The sequence below is a fragment of the Elgaria multicarinata genome, chromosome 20 (genome assembly GCF_023053635.1).
Source record: "Elgaria multicarinata webbii isolate HBS135686 ecotype San Diego chromosome 20, rElgMul1.1.pri, whole genome shotgun sequence".
NCBI classification, from domain to species: domain Eukaryota; kingdom Metazoa; phylum Chordata; class Lepidosauria; order Squamata; family Anguidae; genus Elgaria; species Elgaria multicarinata.
Window position 1 is genome coordinate 13343717 of NC_086190.1, and position 21683 is coordinate 13365399.

General features: G+C 49.6%; 1 protein-coding gene across 1 annotated transcript in view; it reads left to right on the forward strand.

The window, feature by feature from the left end:
* Positions 1-450: 450 nt before the first annotated feature.
* Positions 451-21683, forward strand: part of C1QTNF12 (C1q and TNF related 12) — a 47134-nt gene continuing 25901 nt past the window's right edge. Inside the window, exons 1-2 of the mRNA XM_063145078.1 lie at positions 451-760; positions 20140-20259. Of these exons, the coding sequence (XP_063001148.1) occupies positions 572-760; positions 20140-20259 (309 nt within the window). The 5' untranslated portion in view covers positions 451-571. The remainder of the gene's footprint in view (positions 761-20139; positions 20260-21683) is intronic.

Genomic DNA, 21683 nt, shown 5'->3' on the forward strand with positions numbered 1-21683 from the left:
TTCTTCTTCTTCTTCTTCTTCTTCTTCTTCTTCTTCTTCTTCTTCTTCTTCTTCTTCTTCTTCTTCTTCTTCTTCTTCTTCTTCTTCTCCTCCTCCTCCTCCTCCTCCTCCTCCTTCTCCTCCTTCTCCTTTCCATCCCTGCTGTCAGTTCCTTGACAGGTTTTCTTTCCTTGATTCCTCATTTTCTGCCACTTTGACACTTGATGCTTGAACACCGTTTTTCCCCTTAACCTGAGATGCTGGCCGGCTGGCCATTCACACCACCTGAAGGGTTCGATTTTGGATTTTCACCTTGAGCTGCAAGCGACCAGGAGAAATCCCTCCGAGCACGCATGGCTTTGGGGCGTCTTGCCTGATCGGACACCCACCCAGGGACGAGACACCGAAGAAGCTCATGATGGTTGGTCGTTGTCTGCAGACGCGACTCTGACGGCGCGGACGGGAATAAATCCTCCCCGCTTCCAGAGAATAAGGAAGTAAACAAGATCTCTCAGAGACTTTGTAAACATTTGATTTCCATCCCTGGAGGGCGTTTTGCTTTTCTCCGCTGCCTCGTCTTTCTGTCCAGAAGATGTCCAATAAAGCCAAAATACGATGTTGGAGTTGGGTTGTCTTGGCAGCGTTGGTGTGCCACGAGTTTTCTCATTTCCGAGTCGCGTTGGCGAAGAAAGAGCGAAAGAAGTTGAAAGAGCCCAACCAGTACACTGAACCGCTCAACACGACGCTTTCCAACAGTGAAGAACTCCATGGCCACTCCAAGGTTGGTGGCAAAATAAGTGCATTTATGTGGGTCCCCCCCCCGCCCGCCCCCGATTCCATCCCCTAACTATCCCCAAGGCTCAGGCCAAGCGGTAACCCTTCCACTTCTCTTTCATGGCAGCCTTGTCGGGTCGCTTGCTGGGTTTCCCATTTCACAGGTGGGGAAAACTGAGGTGAAGGGAAAGAGATTTGCCAGGGTTTGAACACAGAGCCTAAAAAGCAGACTACTCCCAGGCCTGTTGGATGAGCTCTTTCAACAAACCCTGGGCAAGTTTGGGTTTTAGGAGGTCTGGATTTATGGAATTTAGGAACTTACGTTGAGTCGGACCACGTAGCCCAGTATTGTCAGCACTGACTGGCAGCAACGGCTCTCTTGGAATTCAGGCAAGAATGTTTCATGCCTTACCTGGAGATGCCGAGGATCGAAGCTGGGACCTTCTGAATGCCAAACGGGGGCTTTCCCCACTGAGCTACAGTCCCTCCCACTGTTGCAGCATGATGGTTGTCTGGGTTAGATAGCTTTACAAGGAAAGAATGAGAGGACAGAGGCACAGGTGACTTGCAGCCAGGCGACCTTCCATTTTCAGAGACAGTATACTGGGCATTGGAGACCATCTCCATGATGTCCTGTTTGTGCTTTTCCCAGGGGCCGGCCATAATGGGACTGCTGGAGCAAAACGGGCCAATGAGCAAAGCCACAATCAAATTCCTAGGGTTCGAACGCCGTGGGTCAGGAGAGCGTTGTCTGCTTCTTGTACCGCGCGATGCCTTCTCAAGTTCTATTCTCCCAACTTTGGGGTCTGTGTGCTTTTCTTAAAGAGGAATAGCTAGCCCAAGGAGGATTGGGGGTGGGGGGAGGAGGCTACAACTCCCATCATCCCTGATCATTGGCCATGCTGGCTGGGACTAGAGCAGTGCGACGGTGGAGTCAGTTACCTAGGGAGGTCATGGGCTCTCCCACACTAGAGGCATTCAAGAGGCAGCTGGACAACCCTCTGTCGGGGATGCTTTAGGGTGGATTCCTGCATTGAGCAGGGGGTTGGACTCGATGGCCTTGTAGGCCCCTTCCAACTCTGCTATTCTATGATTCTATGATTCTATGACTCATGGGAGTTGTAGTCCGGCAACACGTGGGCTGGAAAACATTACAATTGGAAGAGGAAGCTGGGTTCAGAAGCTCTCAGCTTCTGGGAACCTACCTTGACGGATCGGATCAGGCATAAATCCAGAATAGCGCCACTGGTTCCCTACCCCTTGGGTTTTTCCAGATGACTTGGACTCCAATTCCTATCAGTGGGAGGTGCTCAGTGACCCCACCCCGGCCCACTCCATCGCATTCCCAGTGGCCTATTCCGGCAGCCCACCGCACCTGCAATGGAATGTCCACTGTACCCCCTGTAGCAGGGATGTTGTTACATCTAGGCCTTACAGGGCCGGGGCCCTGGTTCTATTCCACAGAGCCCCAAGTGTCCTTTGGTGGCAAGTGGTTTTATTTTCTCAGCTTAGTTGCCATGCAAGGCAGGGCGGGGGTCATCTGCAAAGGGTTAACTCCCCCTTCCCCATGTGATGTTACACCCCCCACTCCGCAAAACGTCCCCCTGCAAGGCGATTAAGCAAAGTAGAAGATGTTTTCTATCGGTTTGGGATGATCTGGGGTGGAGTGCAAATTAGCTGAAGGATTGAGGAATGAGAAATGAATCGCTTGTGAACTTTATATAAATCCTTGTGAGTTCTTTCTCACTTTGCGCCTGCAGATAGAAATTAGCACGTGCCGTTCTCAAGCAGATTTATGACCTATGGGCCTGCCCCCCCCCTCAGCAATCTTTTAAGGGCCTGCACAACACCCCTGCAGGGTAGGCTCCTCACAAGATTGAGAACACTGCGCAGTCCCTGCCATTGGGTTGACTTGAGGTTTTTTTTTGAGATGGAACGAGAGAGACGAAATCCTGTACCCCTTTTTGTCTTTTTTTTTTCCTTCACTGAAATCATTTATCACCTGGCTTTCTTCTTAAAACGTCCAATGGGCCAGAGAAATTTTAAACACCGTAAAGCGATTGAAGGAAAGCAACACAAGGCAGCAAGCAATGACCCCCTCCTATCCCGGAAAAAAAAGAGAATTAAGAACAGGAGCTTGAGTTGTTTAAAACGTTGTGTAGTTGTTTGAAGTATGCTGCTCCTTAGCCGAAAAAGCCCCTGGAGCTGATAGCATATAGGCTCCATTCAGAAGTCAACTTAAACCATCGCTTTAAACACAGTGAACAAGGTTTTTTGCTTTATTCACTATGGTTAAAGCCATGGTTTAAGGTGTCTTCTGAACACAGCCCAGCTTTCTGCCTAAACCCCCGTGGTTAAAGCCATGGTTTAAGGCAGTGGTTCCCAAACTTTTTCAGGTCACCGCCCCCTTGGTTCCACAAACTCATGCCCAGTGCCCCCCTACCCTACCCTATAAAAATCATTATTCAGAATTGCGGCTTTCAACAACCCACTAAGGAAGAGAATAACAATAAAATGCAAAACAGTAACAATTAATTTAATATTTATTCAAAATCCAAAGCACCTGCTGCAGGCTTGCCGAGGGAGGGAGGGAAAAGAGAGCGAATGCCTCTGTTTTGCAGCCGGCGTGGCAGGGCACACCAAGCAGGGTATGTCTCTTCATTATGGTTTTGGTGCCCCCTGCGCATGGCCCCTTTAAATGGGAAGCACCCGCCACAGGTTTGCTGAGGGAAGGAGGGAAAAGAGAGCCAACACCTCTGTTTTGCAGCCGGCGTGGCAGGGCACACCAAGCAGGGTATATCTCTTCAGTAGTGTTTTGGTGCTTTTGAAACATTTCAATTCACCGTTAAAAGGACTCTTCTTAAACGGTATTAAAACATGTGTGGATTCTTCCCCTATATGGCTTGGGACCAAACTACCTTCTCCCATAAAAATGTCGCTGGGTTTTCAGACCTTCTGGAGAGGCGCTTCTCGGAAAAGACCACCTCGAGCGCCCCCCTGCTGCCCCCTTGCCTCTTAATGCCCCCCTATGCAATCCCACCGCCCCCAAGGGGGCGGTACCGCCCCCTTTGGAAACCACTGGTTTAAGGTGTCTTCTGAACACAGCCCAGCTTTCTGACTTAACCCCGTGGTTAAAGCCATGGTTTAAGGTGTCTTCTGAACAGGGCCACGTAAGGAAAAAGGGAGTTTCAGGACAGAGAAAAGGAAGGACTCTTTCACACAGTGCATACCAAACGAAGTAGTGGTATTTGGATGGCTTGGATTAATTCCTGGAGGAGAAGGCTATCAAGGCTTACTAGTCCTGAGGGTTATGTGCTACCTCCAGTATCAGAGGCAGTAAGCCTGTGTGCACCAGTTGCTGGGGAACATGGGTGGGAGAGTGCTGTTGCAGCATGTCCTGCTTGAAGGTCCCTGGTCAACAGCTGGTTGGCCACCATGAGAACAGAGCGCTGGAGTAGTGGGACCCTTGGTCTGATCCAGCAGGGCTCATCTATCTATCATCTATCTATCAATCAATCAATCAATCACATTTATATCCCACCTTTTTTCCTACAAGGAACCCAAGGCGGCGTACATAATCCTCCTCCTCCTCTCCCTTTTATCCTCACAACAACCCTGTGAGGTAGGCTGGCCTGAGAGTCTGCGACTGGCCCAAAGTCACCCAGTCAGCTTCCATGACCGAGTGGGGGCTAGAACCCGGATCTCCCGACTCCCAGTCCAACCCCCTAACCACTGGCGGGCTTGGGGAATTTTAAGACTCTGGATACAGGGGTGTTGCTAGGGCTGGTCCGTTGGGGGCACGAGCCCCGAATGTATTTCCCCAGAGCCCTGCGTGTTTCCACATCTCTTGGGCAACCTGGCCTACTTAATAAGGATTGATGGGCAATACTTATTAAGGTTCTTAAATTTAACATGGAATTGGATGGGATGTCTTTGAGCAGAGGACTGTTCCCTGTAAAAAAAAGAAAGGTGTGGGGTTAAGACACTTGACCAGCCTGCTTATTTTTCTCATGCACAGTTCACCCAATAGAATCATAGAATAGTAGAGTTGAAAGGGGCCTATAAGGCAATTGAGTCCAACCCCCTGCTCAGTGTAGGAATCCACCTTAAAGCATCCCTGACAGCTGCCTCTTGAAGGCCTCTGGTGTGGGATAGCCCACCACCTCCCTAGGTCATGGGTTACATTGTCGTACTGCTCTAACAGGCAGGAAGTTTTTCCTGATGTCCCGCCAGAATCTGGCTTCCTGTAACTTGAGCCCGTTATTCCGTGTCCTGCACTCTGGGAGGATCGAGAAGAGATCCTGGCCTTATGACTGGCCATGCTTGCAAGGACTTCTGGGAACTGAAGTCCAACCATCTGGAACTCTACCTTCTGTCCACCCTTGTTGTAGGGCATCTAATACACACACACACACGCACACACACACACGCACACGATACAGTTGTGGCCATCTACCCCAAATATCCATGCCTGCAAGGTGAACGGAACCACAGCCAGTACTGTCTCCTCCATCCATTGGACCGCACCGCCTCTTCCTGCAGAAGCAATCTCCCTTCCAGTAAGCAAATTACTCAGACAAAAAGAAAAAAAGAAAAAGAAAAATTTCCCCTGGCAGATTTAGACAAAAGCAGTGTTTATTCCGTCATAAAACCGTGGCCTTCCCAGCTAATTGACACGCACTCCTAATTGCAGAGGTAGAGAGCAGCAATTGTCTTTCGCCACTGTCTGCAGGGAAAATCTGTCTCTCCTTCCCCCCGCCGGGGAAAGGTAATTAGCCCCTGTTAGGTAATTAACCACTCCGGGGTAATTACCCGCTCCTAAGCTGCTGTGCAGACAGCCACAGATTAAAGAAAATGACACTTTGAAATATTTTAAGTCTCTAATAGGAGCAAAACGCCGAAGGGGGATTAGGGATTGTGCCGTCGTGGTCACGCCCCTATTCACTGTGGATTACCAATTCCACTTGCCTCCCCCCCCCAACCTGGAGGCAATCATGCCCCAAGCTGCTGCATCCATCCTCACATTGCATGCTCGTGCGCTTTGTAATTAAAGACGGCAGTGGCAGCGTTTGCAAAAGGGGGGCAGCGGAAAATGCAGGAGCCTCTCCCTTCCTGGAGGGATAGGTGCTCAGTGGGCAGAGCGGCCGCGTCGCGTGCCCAAGGTTGCAGGTTCGAATCCTGACAGCTCCAGTTAGAAAAGGCGCGCCGGGGGGGGGTGCGGAGGCAGAAAGACCCCTCTCTCTGCTAGTCAGAATAAACCACACGGTGCTAATCTCCTGTTTGATAGTTTGATGGTTTTGTATTTCAATCTTCTATGGGTGCTGTCAGCCACCCAGAGAGCATTTGTATTGGGCCAGGATCTCTTCTCGATCCTCCCAGAGTGCAGGACACGGAATCACGGGCTCAAGTTACAGGAAGCCAGATTCCGGCTGGGCATCAGGAAAAACTTCCTGACTGTTAGAGCAGTACGACAATGGAATCAGTTACCTAGGGAGGTTGTGGGCTCTCCCACACTAGAGGTCTTCAAGAGGCAGCTGGACAACCCTCTGTCAGGGATGCTTTAGGGTGGATTCCTGCATTGAGCAGGGGGTTGGACTCGATGGCCTTAGAGGCCCCTTCCAACTCTACTAATCTATGATTCTATGAATGCCGGGAGTTGAGCTTCAAACCATCTGGAGACCTATCTTCTGCCTCACCCAAGTCTACGATGCTGTGTACCCAGCCTCAGTCTGTAAAATGGGAATAAAATAGCTGAGTTGCTCAAGCACTACGGCGCTGGAAGAGAGCCAAAGGTCTAACGTCTTCAACTCCCTGATGGTTAGCTGGTTTGTTTATTTTATGACATTGTTATCCTGCCTTCCTTCCATTGTGGAACTCAATGTAGTTCCCAGACCGTCTCCCCTCCAAGTGCTGAACAGTCCCAGACCTGTGTGCCTCCAGACCATAACCTGGGGTAGATGTAGTGATTACTGTTCAGGTCTTTGTTTAACGTTTATTATTACACATCATGATGGAGAATTGGTTCATTAGAACTTAGAAGAGCCTTCTTATATCAACCCAAAGTTCCCTTATGTCCAGGGACTTGTATTCAACAGAGGGCACCCCGATATCTCTAGGAGGCCCCCAAAGACAGGGTATGAAAGCAGCAGCTGTCTCAACATCTGGTTTTGACAGGTCAACTGTCCCTGAACATCGAATTCCTGATCCTATATACTCATTCTCAGACTGCTGATCCATTACGCAGCCAAAACGGCATGACCCACGGACAACAGGTTTGGAGGCGCCCCGATGTTTACGGAAGGGTGGGCACGGAACGGAGTACCTTGTAAAAGGGCATAGCTGACTGGCTGGCTGGGACCTGAACAGGAGTACTTCACACTCCAACATTTTGTTGGTTAATAGCTATCAAGAGATCTAATCTCCTCCGTCTGGTTCGGGGCTGCCACCACATCCCTTTTACGAGAACTCCATTCCTGCCCTTGAACAAGAAGAGCTGTGTGTCTGACGTGGGGAAGGAGTTTGCTGGATCTGTCAAGTGGTCTCCCCTTCCCCAACCCCCCACCACCCGTAATCCTGTTTTTAAGAGAAAAGGTTAAATGTTTCTTGCCATCACACTCTCCCTTTGCCTTGGTGTTGCTGTTTCGTTTGGAGGCGGTCTACCTCTGGATAAGAATTTCTGGGGGACAACCTATCAGGGAGGGTGATGGTCTTTGTGCCCAGCTAGTCAACGTCCCAAGGTCATACAGCCGGCCACTCTAAGGAGCGCTGGAATAGACATGGACTTTCCTCTGATCCACTAGTTCAGGGCTCAGGTATGTTGTACATCAGGGGTGGGAAAACTCAGGACAGGGGCCCAAATCCCTCCCAATGTCCCCAATTGCTCCAACAGGATTCCCTAGATGGCTACACCTCCCAGACCCTGATAGTTTGGGTTTTGTGCAGCCCTTCCCCACATGAAAAAGTTGAAATGAGGGGGGGGGGAGAGAGAGAGTATTTGGGGGCAGCCCTCCTTTGCCTTTCGCTCTGTCCACCACTGGAATATGGTCCCTGAGAGCTTTGGGCCCTGAGAGTTTAGTCCCTATGCACCACTGGAATGAAGGCCCTGAGACCTTTGAGCCTTGAGAGTTTTGGCCCTGTGCACCTCTGGAATGAGGACCCTGAGAACTTTGGGCCCTGGGAGCTTTGGACTTCCACCCTGCTGGAATGAGGGCCCTGAGAGCTTTGACTCCTGAGAGCTTTGGCCCTGTGCACCACTGGGAATCATAGAATCATAGAATAGCAGAGTTGGAAGGGGCCTACAAGGCCATCGAGTCCAACCCCCTGCTCAAGGCAGGAATCCACCCTAAAGCATCCCCAACAGATGCTTGTCCAGCTGCCTCTTGAAGGCCTCTAGGGTGGGAGAGCCCACAACCTCCCTAGGTAACTGATTCCACCGTCGCACTGCTCTAACCGTCAGGAAGTTTTTCCTGATGTCCAGCTGGAATCTGGCTTCCTTTAACTTGAGCCCATTATTCCGTGTCTGGGGAGGCGACCCCAGAGTCCTTTTCTGAAACTGAATTTGGCTCACAGAGTGAAGGAGGTTCCTCCCCTCAGCCATCAGAGGTTTGTTTCCCAACGGAGGATGCTTTGGGCTCCTTGTTTGCCTCGGTGGCGCAAATGTGGGTCTTGGCCTGTCCCTTGCGCCGGCTACAAGCATCCCTCGTCGGCTGCCGGAGCCAACCCCTGCCAAGATAAACAGAGAGGCTTACATGCTTATTCCTCCGATTGCTCATGCATGCCGTAGTAATTAAATAATAATACCACAAGGACAGAACATTCATTTTAACCGTCAATCACTCCGGCTGGTGGGGGAATCGGGGGAGCGGCCCGGCTGCCTTTCCCGAGAGGGATTTGTAATTTAAGGAAGCCAAGTGGCAGCAGACGCGGCCGTGGCCAGCCGTGCGCGGTTTCTCTGCCACTGGCCCGAGACGGCGGCGGAGAAGAGCGCTTCTCGGTGGCTCCGCTCTCCGATTCGGTTTCCCCGAAGCGGGGCACGAGAGGACGGCTTTGCTCGCTTCTGCATTCTTTCCCATGGTGGCGGCGCACTGAGCCGCGTTGCGCAAGGCTAAGCGCTGTTGCTTTTTGGCGGGTCGGGTCGGGTCTTTGCACGCTTTGAACAACCTGGTAAATAAGGCCACAGAAGTTACTAGCACGGAGAACAGAGTCCTCCTTTCCGTTTCTGCATTGAGCAAGGGGTTGGTCTTGGTGGCCTATTATTATTATTATTAGGTTATTAGTATTATTAGGTTATTATTAGGTAATAATAATAATAATAATAATAATAATAATAATAATAATAATAATAATAATATATTTATTACCAACCTCTCCCTTTGGATTGAGGCGGGGAACAACATTAGTACAACAATACACCATAAATCAAATACATAAAATGAATTAAAAGAGCATATAAAACCAATACAATATCAAAATAGCAATCAAGACAACTTTTGAAGTTCTTGGTTTAAGATTCATCTGGGTAGGCCTGCCGGAAGAGACTAGTCTTTATAGCTGTTTTAAACTCAGAGAAGTTGATGAATCTCCTCCGGCAGGTCATTCCATAGTCTGGGAGCAGCAGAAGAGAAGGTCCTATGGGTAATACTTGTCAGCCTTGTTTTGGCTGGCTAAAGGAAGTTCTTCCCAGAGGACCTGAGTGTGTGGGGCGGATTGTATGGGAGAAGGCGATCCCGCAGGTAGCCTGGACCCGAACCATGTAGGGCTTTAAAGGTGATAACCAACACTTTGTACTTGTAGGCCCCACCCAACTCTACTATTCTATGATTCTACCACCTGAATTCTGGATCAACCAGGTAAATCTCTAAAATTCTGGATTCACATGGAACGTGTGTAGTTCCCAACCCCGAATGGGAGCACAATTTTTTGGGAGAAGTTCACGCATCCCTGAACTTGCAACCAAATCTGGCGCATTTCCACGCTTTAGGCAACGGAGGTAGAGTGCAAACTTTTGAAATATGCAAACAGAATATGCACGTTCCCCGTTTGAGCTGTGAACCTCCTGTTCAATTTGCACACTTTATCTGCGGGGACGAAAAGAAAAAAGTCCAAGTTTGCTTGCAAACGGAGTTTGGAGAGTTCTCCAGTTCTGGTTCTTCCATCCCTGCACTGAGATCCTTTTTGTAGGGTGTTTTCCCCATGGGCAGATCACTTTTTTGTAGGGTGTCTCACTGTGCATTAATAAAGCATCACATAAAAAGAAAATTGAGGCAACTGATCATACAATTGCATCAAATTGTTTTGTGTGTGTGTGTGTGTGTGTGTGGTGTTTCATCAGTACCCACAATTGCATCAAGATTGCTTTTTTATGCAGGGATTTATCAATGTGCATCATTAACTGTGTGCATTGGTGTGTGTGTGTTGGCGGACACACACACACAAATACATCGGAGAAACTGTCTACCACACAAACAGTGCATGTCTATTGCTTTGTATAGGAAGATGTTCGACTGAGAATTTTGGAAGCTCTCGTAATCTGCTTTGGAAAATCTGCCGATTTAAAATTGGTTTATACTGACCCCGTTCGGATGACGCGCTTAGCCACGGTTAGGATGCTAACCCTTTTGCAACAAATAGTTAGTGAGCTTGTTTATAGTGTGGTTATGTAGCTACCGGGGTTAGGAATAGTTCACACGACACTCCAAGCCATAATGCTCAGCTCAAAATGATTAACCGCTGTAGCTTAGCATGTCATCTGAACAGGGTCAAAGTCACACTGTGGGAAGGGGCTCTTGGTGCCATCTAGTCTGACCCCCTGCTCAATGCAGGAAATCCAGAATTAAAGCCTCACTGACAAATGATTTGTCCAGCCTCTGCTTGAAGACTTCCAGTGATGGAGAACCCACCATCCACTCCAGGACATTGGTTCAACTGTTGAATTGCTCTCCTAACCCTCACCCAAAATTTACCCTCCTGTAACTTTAGCCTAGTAGGCCTTCTGTGGAGAGAGAGAGGAGATCAAGCAGCCAAGAGACATCCCTCAAAATGGCAGAATCTGGAGCATGGATGAAGGGGGAGGAAGGATTTTCAAGCCAGGGAGGGGTGGTGAAATTTGGCTGCACCCTTTCCCATGACTTCCAGTCAGAGCTGGGCCAAGGCCTTTTGCTCCCTGAGGCAAAGAACAAAATGGTGCCCCTCCAATTCCATGTACAAAACCCTTCCTTCAAGACTGAACATTCTTCTTCGACATCAGGGATGAGACAGCATCCTTTGCCACACCTGAAGGTAGCAGGGAAAGCCACATGGGATGCAATCTTCTCCTCCGTCACCTTGCTGCCGCCTCCAAGCATTTTCCGCCTGAGGCAAGTGCCTCATTTTGCCTAACGGTAGGGCCGGCCCCCTCCGCCAATCCCAACTTTTTTGGCGGCTTGTCCACCCATTCTGAGAGATTGAAAATGCCTCTTTTTAGGCTCATCTGCTGGTAGCAAAACCTGTAAGCTAAAATATGCCAGTATTTGGCTCATTTGCTCTCCTGTTTTTTTGCCTTTGCACCCACACCATTGAAATATGGCCCCCAAGTTCTTTGCCAGAATTGATTTCGGCCCCCGGGGGATGGATTCGACACCCACCCACCCATCCCGCTTGTGGGACTCCAGCTTCCATCCGGGAGAATAAATGGCTGGATTTCGGTGGGCAAATCTGAGGAGAGAGAAGGAAAGGAAAGGAACCTCTCGTGCAAGCACTGAGTCATTACTGACTCTTGGAGGGATGCCAGCTTTCGCTGACGTTTTCTTGGCAGGCCTTAGAGCGGGGTGGTTTGCCGTTGCCTTCCCTGACCATGATTACCTTTCCCCCAGCTAACTGGGTACTCATTTTACCGACCTCGGGAGGATGGAAGGCTGAGTCAACCCGAGCCGGCTGCCTGAAACCAGTTTCTGCTGGGATCGAACTCAGGCCGTGGGGAGAGTTTCAGCTGCAGAAACTGCTGCTTTACCGCTCTGCGCCACATGAGGCTCTTGCAATCCCCCCTCCCCCTCCATCTTCCTCCCCCTGCCCCCAAATAATAATTAAAAAGTTCATTTCTGCAGTAGCAATTTGGGGTCCTGGAGAAGAGTTGACTTCTCCTGATTCCGTTCCAGGGATGTCTGCTCGACTCGAGGGTGTGCTTGACAGATCTAACCTTGACACTAATTACTCAATTACCATGGAATGCGCCAACGCTCTATCAGAAGGGACTCAGGGTCCCCCCCCTTTTTTTGGCTAGCGCTGCAGACAGCTGCTATCCCACTAGCACCCGCCTGGGGCAGGAGAGGATGGAATGGAGACAGGGCATGTCCGGCAGCGGCCCCCCGACCAGTCCTGGCCCACAAAGCAATTTTATTTGGCCCCCGGGCCCATGTGAAAAATCCCTTTTTTACTTCCCCCAAATCTTATACTTAACCACTGCATCTGTTTTGTATGTAACACACACACACACACATGCAATGATAGATAATAATAATTAACAATAATAAATTATTTCTTACCTGCCTCTCCCTCTGGATCGAGGCGGGGAACAACCAAAGTATAAAATGCAGAAAACTGAATTAAAAACATAGCATGCATTATTAAAACATTCTAAAAACATCCTACATTATACATTACACACCTACATTATATGCTTTTAGACGCCAGGTGAAGACCTTTTTATTCTCCCAGCATTTTAACAGTCTATAAATAAATTTTAACTTGGGGGGGGGAATCTACACTACTGCTTTTAAAGCGCTTTAAAGGGCTCTCTGGGCGGTTTACAGAAATTCTAAAATTGAGGTAAAAACAAGTATACAAAATTTAAAACTCTAAAACACAGAACATACACACATAAAGCATTAAAAACCGATTAAAAACTAAACATGTTGGTAATTAAGATGTGCCGCCATATGCCTGGGCAAAGAGGAAAGTCTTAACCTGGCGCTGGAAAGATAGCAGCGTTGGTGCCAGGCGAACCTCATCAGGGAGATCATTCCACAGTCTGGGGACCACCACCGAAAAGGCCCTGTCCCTTGTTGCCACACTCCGAGCCTCTCTCGGAGTAGGCACCCGGAGGAGGACCTTAGATGTTGAACGTAGTGACCGGGTATATTCACGTCGGGAGAGGCGTTCCATCAGGTATTGTGGTCCCAAGCCGTGTAAGGCTTTATAGGTCAAAACCAGCACCTTGAATTGGGCTCGGAAACATACAGGCAGCCAGTGCAAGCGGACCAGAGCAGGTGTTATATGGTCGAACCTTCTGGTTCCCGAAATCAGTCTGGCCGCTGCATTTTGCACGAGCTGCAGCTTCCGAACCGTCTTCAAGGGCAGCCCTACGTAGAGCGCATTGCAGTAATCTAACTTGGAGGTTACCAGAGCATGGACAACTGAAACCAGGTTATCCCTGTCCAGATAGGGGCGTAGCTGGGCCACCAACCGGAGTTTGTAGAAGGCACTCCATGCCACTGAGGTCACCTGAGGCTCAAGTGACAATGCTCATATTGTTTTTTCCTGGAATATGGGGAGAACTTTGCAAATTTGGGGAAATAGTTTCTCCAAACCCGGCTGAAGCCAAATTCTCATCCATCGCTACTGTGGCAGGGAGTGGGGGTTTGGGAGGAGGTGCTTGAAATTTTTTTTGAGAAGCTGGGGAGTATTTAAAAAACAATAAAGCTGTCGGATAAAGTGCAACCAGCCGAGAGAGAAGTGTTTAGAAAGGAGGAGAGTTTTCGGAGTCGGCCTTGAAATTCCCAACAGAGCCAAACAGAGCTTGGCCTTTGCTAGTTATGGCACTGGGAAAACGAAAACATCAACAACTCCTTTTTTTCCGAGGCTTGGGTGAAGGGGACTTAGAGCTGAGGTAAAAGTTCTCAGAGGAAGTTTTCTGGAGAAAATACCTCAGGTTTTTATTTTTTATTTTTTGCTCACCTCCTTAGAGCAGGGCTGCCCTCTGTTTTTTCTCAGGTGGTCACTCCGAGTAGGGTGGCCCTATGGAAAGGAGGACTGGACTCTTGTATCTTTAACAGTTGCATAGAAAAGGGAATTTCAGCAGGTGTCATTTGTATATATGGAGAACCTGGTGAAATTCCCTCTTCATCCCAACAGTTAAAGCTGCAGGAGTTATACTAGAGTGACCAGATACAAAAGTGGGCAGGGCTCCTGCAGCTTTAACTGTTGTGATGAAGAGGAAATTTCACCAGGTTCTCCATATATACAAATAAAACCTGCTGAAATTTCCTTTTTAATACAACTGTTAAAGATACAGGAGCCCTGTCCTCCTTTCCATAGGGTCACCCTAATTTTGCTCCACCCCTTTTTTCCTTTGGACTCACCCAACACTGGAATGCAGCCTTCGAAACATGGAAGATGGCCCTTGGTTAAAATAACAACAACAACGTAGAGAAAGGAGGGCACTCTGCAAAATGTTGTCTAGATATTTTCTGCCATTTTGGCCAGCCCTGTGGGGTCCACCATTTCCTCTCACAATTCCTCTTGCATTGAGCAGGGGGTTGGACTGGATGGCCTTACAGACCCCTTCCAACCTTACTATTCTATGATTCTACCCTGTTGGAGGATTTTTCCGCTCCCTTCCCTGGGAAAAATTTGGTGACGTTGTCATCCGTCCAACCCCCTGCCCCCTAATTTATCTCCTCACGATAGGGTGGAGGATTTGGAGAGAACATTTGCGCAAAACTCTTAAAAACACCGCAACAGTCCTCGGGAGGGGGGGGCTGTTACATTTCCCCCATCTAGTCATTCTGGTTTGGGCGTTTCTGATTTCCTGTTCAAAATGTTTTGCCCACACCCTAATCTGAGAAGGATCCAACACCACCCACCCCCCCGCGCGCACCACCGCCCCAGAGAAATCCCAACCCGCGCCGATGCGCATTCCTGTTTTCCGATTTTGATACATTCTTTCTAAGGTTTTGTTCACGAGCCCAGATTCCAGGAGGTGATTCATGAAAGCGTCTGAGCTGACAGCTCTTTCGGCGGAGGGGTTTGCCCCTTGAGGGCTTGTCTCATGGCCCCTGCCAGATGATAGAAATTTGGCAAGCGAGGGTGTGAATGGAAGGGAGCCGCACTCATCCAAAGATTTCTATTTAACAAGCGGGGGACGGTGGGATGGGAAGAATTAGGGCTGTGCACACACACCCGAACCGGTTCGTGGCCCAATCCGGAACTTCCGGATCGGGCCCGAACCGGTTCGGGTCAATCCGACCCCCCCCCATCCGCTCCAGAACCAGATCCGGAGTGAGATCTGGAGGGCCGGATCAAGATTTTGCCCCCCCTTCCCCACTTATTTGCCTCCACGGTGGATGGCGGAGGCAGGTAAGTGAGGAAGGGGGGACAAAATGGGGGCCAAATAGGTCCCCCTCCCCCACTTACCTGGCACTGCTGTTGCCGTCGCTGCACGGAAGTGGCAGCGCCAGGTAAGCCTCCCCCCCCACTTACCTGCGTCCGTCGCGGTCCGGGCGGCGGCTTCAACTGCATCACAGGCCTCAAGACGGAAACAGGCCTCGGCCTGCTTCCGGCTTGAGACCTGGGCCTCAGTTGAAGCCACCACGCGGACCGCAATGGACGCAGGTAAGCCCCCTCTCCCCTGCCCCCTTATCTGGCTCCGCTGCCATCACTGCACGGTCTGCAGTGCTGGTGCCAGGTAAGCTCCGCTCCCCCCCACACACTTTCCTGTGTCCGGAGCTTCGGACCGTTCTGAACCGATCCGCGCCGATCCGCTTCGGAACCGGGCTTTAGAGGTGCGGTTCGGCCCGCTCCGCTTTGGATTCGGGGATCCGAAACAGAGCAGAGCACAGCCCTAGTAGGAATGAGTAGGTTCGATACCATTGTTGTTTCAATGGGGGCAATTCCCGTAAAAGTATTGCCCCGGATTTCGGTCAATTAAGGTCTAGTTCAGAGAGAGCAGAAGCAGCAATTCTGTTCCCCCCGCCCTTCTTGTGAACACCGGAGCCCATCAGTTCCTTATTCTAAGGAGCAGTTCCTTATTTATATGTGAGATGCATCATCACCACTGCAAAAAGCAACTTTGAATGAACCACTTTCAAGGACGGTCTGCTCTATTAAATCACTGAAAGTTTTCTGGCGCGCCTAGGGCGTTGTTTTCTCGCAGTTTCACACAAAGCGCCCCTTTCTTCCGGAGGGCTTCGGGTGGCCATTCCCAAAGTGCAAGCTGCAAGAAATCGTTGGATCCATATCGTTGGATCAACTCAAAGGCGGCTGCCGTTTAATTTGGCAGAAGACAAGTAGTTGTAAGAAATGTAGATGCAGACAGGAAGCACTATCCTAGAAGAGGCAACCCTCTTTGCTGTCATGCACACAGCACCATCTTTGAAGAGGCATCTCTTTCCCCTCTCTCTGTCACAGGAGGAAACGCCTCTTCCAAAACCATCTTAGAAGAGGCACCCCCCTTTTGGTCCATACACACAGGAAGGAATTGTTGTGTTTCTCAGAACACTCCTGCTTTCAATGGGAGGCAAATGACGAGGCTTGCTAAGTCATCTACAAAGCTTTTATTAAGCAACAAACTCCTCTTCTACCTGAGTAGAGTCTAACCTCTTGGAAATGTCCCCCGAGGCAAAACTATGCAAACTAAGCAAGACAATTGTCCGTTCAAGAAGAATAGGAAGCCCTTTCCCAAACGCCCGTAACTTCAGAGAGCCTGGTGAGGAGGCAGGTTCTGGCGTAATCGAACTGACTTTCTCACGCCTTCCTTCCGCCCCGTGCGTTTGAGCTTCCAGCGGACCCTAGCATCAGCTAGCTTGTCGGGATGCTCAACTCCGGAAGAAGGCTCACTTCCCACTGAGTGTGTAGGATTTGGCCTTTAGGAGATAAGCTCTGGAGGGGGCTGACTCCCAGCTGGGGCATCGCCCGTGAGAGCTTACTCCCCCACTGGTCCAGGCTGGCTGGTGTCTGGTGCTGCGTCGTCTAGTTCTGAATCTGATTCTGACTGATTACCTGAAACATATTTTATTTATTTATTTAATTTATTTATTACATTTTTATACCGCCCAATAGCCGAAGCTCTCTGGGTGGTTCACAAAAATTAAAACCATCATAAAACAACCAACAAGTTAAAAATACAAATACAAAATACAATATAAAAAGCACAACCAGGATAAAACCACGCAGCAAAATTGATATAAGGTTAAAATACAGAGTTAAAACAGTATAATTTAGATTTAAGTTAAAATTAAGTGTTAAAATACTGAGTGAATAAAAAGGTCTTCAGCTGGCGACGAAAGGAGTACAGTGTAGGCGCCAGGCGGACCTCTCTGGGGAGCTCATTCCACAACCGGGGTGCCACAGCTGAGAAAGCCCTCCAAAAACAGGGGCAGTAGGGTTAGACGTGACAGGAATGCCTCTTCCAGTGCCATCTTAAAAGTGGCATTTCCCTTCTCTCATCCCCTCCTCTCTCTGGAGGAAATGTATCTTCCAACACCATCTTAGAAGAGGCATCTCTCATTCTCTCACATGGGAGGGAACATCCGTTGTAAGAAAATGCTTTCTGTGCCAGAGGTGCGCATCATCTAAAACCTGTACGCACTCTTTTCCCTATCATTTTTAGTCCTATGCGAACTTAATCCATGGATTGATTAATCAGTTACAACTCCTCCAATACCTGAAGTAAGATTACTTTAGTCTGCTCCAAGCTGCTGGTTTTATCAAAAGGCCGTTTTTGTAGAGCTGCAGCAAGAGGGACAGCAGTAATCCGACTGGTTCAATTGCCTACCTGCAACTTGTCATGAAAGTCAGAGATTCGAGTCTGTGCATAGAGCAGCCTCCCCCCAACCTAGGTCTCTCTAGATGCTGGGTTGGGATGGATGACCTCCAACACCCCTTCCAGCTCTCAATGTTCTATGATTCTATGATCCTTCAGTCCTTCAGAGCAGAATACTCCTTGCCTCCCTGCATGACTCACATCTCTGGGCTAGTTACCTTGCAGCCGAGAGGCATGCCTCAGTGTTCCCCATCTGTAAAATGGGATTTTATACTTAAGGTGTGCTGGCCCAAACTGCAAGTAAGACCTGGGTGAGGGTGCTTCTCCACGTGTGGGTAGCCACTAAAAGTAAACCTCTGTGCATGTACAACTGAGGTCTACTCCCAAATTTAATCCAGAAAAACCACAGCAACAAGTGTTACATGGAGGTGGTGGGCTCTCCCATACTAGAGGCATTTAAGAGGCAGCTGGACAACCATCTGTCAGGGATGCTTTAGGGTGGATTCCTGCATTGAGCAGGGGGTTGGACTAGATGGCCTTGTAGGCCCCTTCCAACTCTGCTATTCTATGATTCTATGATTCTATGCCTGGACAGCTATTTAGTACAAGCCAATGCATGTGTTTTCAGACCTAAGTCCCATCGATTTCCACGGGACTCACACCCAGGTAAGGTGGACTGGGATCTATTGGCAGATCTCAAGTGGATCCATGAGGATTTCTGGTTCCGCATTGTTTCGCAATCTTAGCAATGAACAGGCTGCGATCCCATGCTCCCTTTCAGTGCAATCCAATGCCTTTTTACTCAGAAGTAAATCCCACTATATTCAACGGGGTTCACACATACCTAAGTGTGCATAGGATTCCAGCCTTCCTTGCCTGATCCATAGGCAACTAGTAGAGCATTCTGAGCCTCAGTTTTCCCCAGCTGTAAAATGGGAGCGTAGGCCTAAGAGCAGTGCCACGATTGGCTGTGACTACGACACACACAGAGGGAGAGAAAACTCTGCCAAATTGCACTAATTCCTTATTTCTCAGCCTCAGTTGTAGGAAGGGTGGGTGGTTCCCACACTGCATGTTGTCGTTAATTTGGGTAAATGGAAAATGGAAAGCACCCCATCCCCTGTGAGCTGGGTGGGAGGAAGACCTTGAGAACTTCTGAACTGCAAATTTTAGTTTTCAACTTGGAGATTCCTCTAGAGCAGGGTGGAAAACCCAGGGTTCTTCTCGGACGTCAGCTTCTATCAGGCCAAGCCAGACTGGGCAATAGTGCTAGGGTGACCATATTTGGGAAACCAAAAAAGAGGACACCTAGTGTGTGTGGGGGGGAAGCAGCTTTCTGAGTCCTGCAGAAAGTACGTTATTCCCCCGCCACCTTAAAGAACCCGATTGGAGTGGAGGAGGGGAAAGGATTTCATTCTGCACCACCACCATCCACTCCAATTGGGGCCTTTTCTATAATGTCCACGAATGACCCACTTTCCCCTTTAAGACCTCAATTGGAGCGTGGGGGAATGATGTGCCTCAAGCAAGCATGTCACTCCCTCCTGCCATTCTAATGGCAGCCTTAAAGGGGAAGGTGTGTCATTCCAGGACATTATTGAAAATTATAGAAAATCCGCCCTGACACCATGGAAAGAACAAAAACCAGGACAAATCTGGGGAAACCCTGACAGTTGGTCACCCTAAATAGTGCGGCATTATGGGAATAATCGTTCACCAAGATCTGGACGGCTCGTACGGTTCTCCAGCCCTGCGCTAAGGGAAATTGGAGCGCCTGGCTGAGAAGCGTCGGCCCAAAAAGTCACAGCCTCTCATTTTGGATCTTAGGGGCAGTGGAGGCTGGTGGCTCCGATGTCTGTAGGGCGGTGAATCCGCTCCGGATGGCAGCCAGAACTGTAAAGGAGCTTTTGAGCAACCTGGACAGGCCCTTTTCGAGCTCTGACTGAAACGCAGCACGGATTCACCACCCCACTGACATCACAGCTACCAACCTCCACTAGATGTTTTGGACTACAACTCCCATCAGCCTCAGCCAATGATCAGGGGCGGCGGGAGCAGTAGTAACCCCCCACCCCTAAATCCAGAGGATGCAAAGCCCTGCTCTTCTGAATCATAGGAGTGTGTTCAGAGGAGGGCAACTGGGATGATCAGGGGTCTGGAAACAAAGCCCTATGAAGAGAGACTGAAAGAACTGGGCCTGTTTAGTCTGGAGAAGAGGAGATTGAGGAGAGACATGAGAGCACTCTTCAAATACTTAAAAGGTTGTCACACAGAGGAGGGCCAGGATCTCTTCTCGATCCTCCCAGAGTGCAGGACACGGATTAATGGGCTCAAGTTAAAGGAAGCCAGATTCCAGCTGGACATCAGGAAAAAACTTCCTGACTGTTAGAGCAGTGCGACAATGGAACCAGTTACCTAGGGAGGTTGTGGGTTCTCCCACACTAGAGGCATTCAAGAGGCAGCTGGACAGCCCTCTGTCAGGGATGCTTTAGGGTGGATTCCTGCATTGCGCAGGGGGTTGGACTAGATGGCCTTATAGTCCCCTCCCAACTCTACTATTCTATGATTCTATAGGAGAAGAAGGGGGGATATGGAATGTGGGGAGGTCTGTGAATCGCAACGCCTCTCAATGCTTGTTCTTCTCTCCTTAGATGCTAGAATCCCCCGACCCCCGCATCACCGACCCGCGTCGGACGTGGATCTCATTTGTACAGCGTCCCGGTGACGGCAGCAGCTCCAAAAAGAAATGCAAGGGGAAAGATAAGAAATTAGTAGGTTGTTCCTGGAAAGCATTAGCGGGCCGTAAATAGCACATAATAAGAAGAACAATCCTAATCATGAATAACGTGTGGACCTAGCATCAGAGTTTTGAGGGTCCTTGGGGAAGACACCCTCCATGGGTCCCCCTCCCTAGGCAAGTCCCCCTCCTCACCCCTATGGTCACTGGCTCCTCTTCCTCTTCCTCCTCTTCCTCATCAAGGTTCCCACTTGCTTGCTGGGGAGGCAGATTGCCAGGAGCGAGGAGGCCGTGGTGTCTTCTGCTCCTCCTTCTCCACCACCGTTGTCTGGGCCAGAGCGAGAGGCCAGTGAACAAGCAGGTTGCTATGGGGAAGAGGAAGAGTAACCCCAAGGGGGCTGGTGAGTGGCCCCCTACTGGAGTATGGATGCTTGGCAAGCGCCCAACCATCCCCACCCTTGACGCTGGTCCTGCCTGCAACAGAATGTTGCAGCGTGGAGCACTCCTATTCAGGGTTTTCAACCAGTGTCTTCATCCAAGATACTCTATTCCATTTCCTTCCCCCTGGTTTTCCATTCCCCCCCCTTCCACAACACTCACTCAGCATTCTTCTGAGCATGCTTCGTCCTTTTCACCGCAACAGCTAGAGCTGCGGGAGCCCTGCCCGCTTTTTGTATTGCGTCGCTCTTGCTAAAGAGGGCAGGGCTCCCGCGGCTCTAACCGTGGTGATGAAGAGGGGATTTCCCCAAGTGCTGCCTGCATACAAAAGACGCCTGCTGAAACCCCCTGTTCTATACAACTGTTAAAGGGGCAGGAGCCCTGCCCTCCTTTCCATAGGGTCACCCTAAGTCTGGATCTGCCCACGGGAATGGCCTCAAATGACAAACAGGAAGTTGAGGCAAAGGGGAGAAAGGATATGCAGAGACTGAAAGTACTGGGCCTGTTTAGCCTGGAGAAGAGCAGATTGAGGGGAGACATGAGAGCACTCTTCAAATACTTAAAAGGTTGTCACACAGAGGAGGGCCAGGATCTCTTCTCGATCCTCCCAGAGTGCAGGACACGGAATAACGGGCTCAAGTGACAGGAAGCCAGATTCCGGCTAAACAACAGGAAAAACATCCTGACTGTTAGAGCGGTACGACAATGGAACCAATAACCTAGGGAGGTTGTGGGCTCTCCCACCCTAGAGGCCTTCAAGAGGCAGCTGGACAACCCTCTGTCAGGGATCCTTTAAGGTGGATTCCTGCGTTGAGCATGGGGTTGGACTCAATGACCTTATAGGCCCCTTCCAACTGTACGATTCTATGATTGGAAAGAGATATTGGACAAGAGACACCATTCCGTCTCTGTTTCCTTTTCCCTTTCCCTTTCTTCTCTTCCCTTTCCTCTTCCTCTTCTTTTTGTTATAGTACTACTTCTACTACCACCAATATGATACATGCCATGAATGTAGTCTAC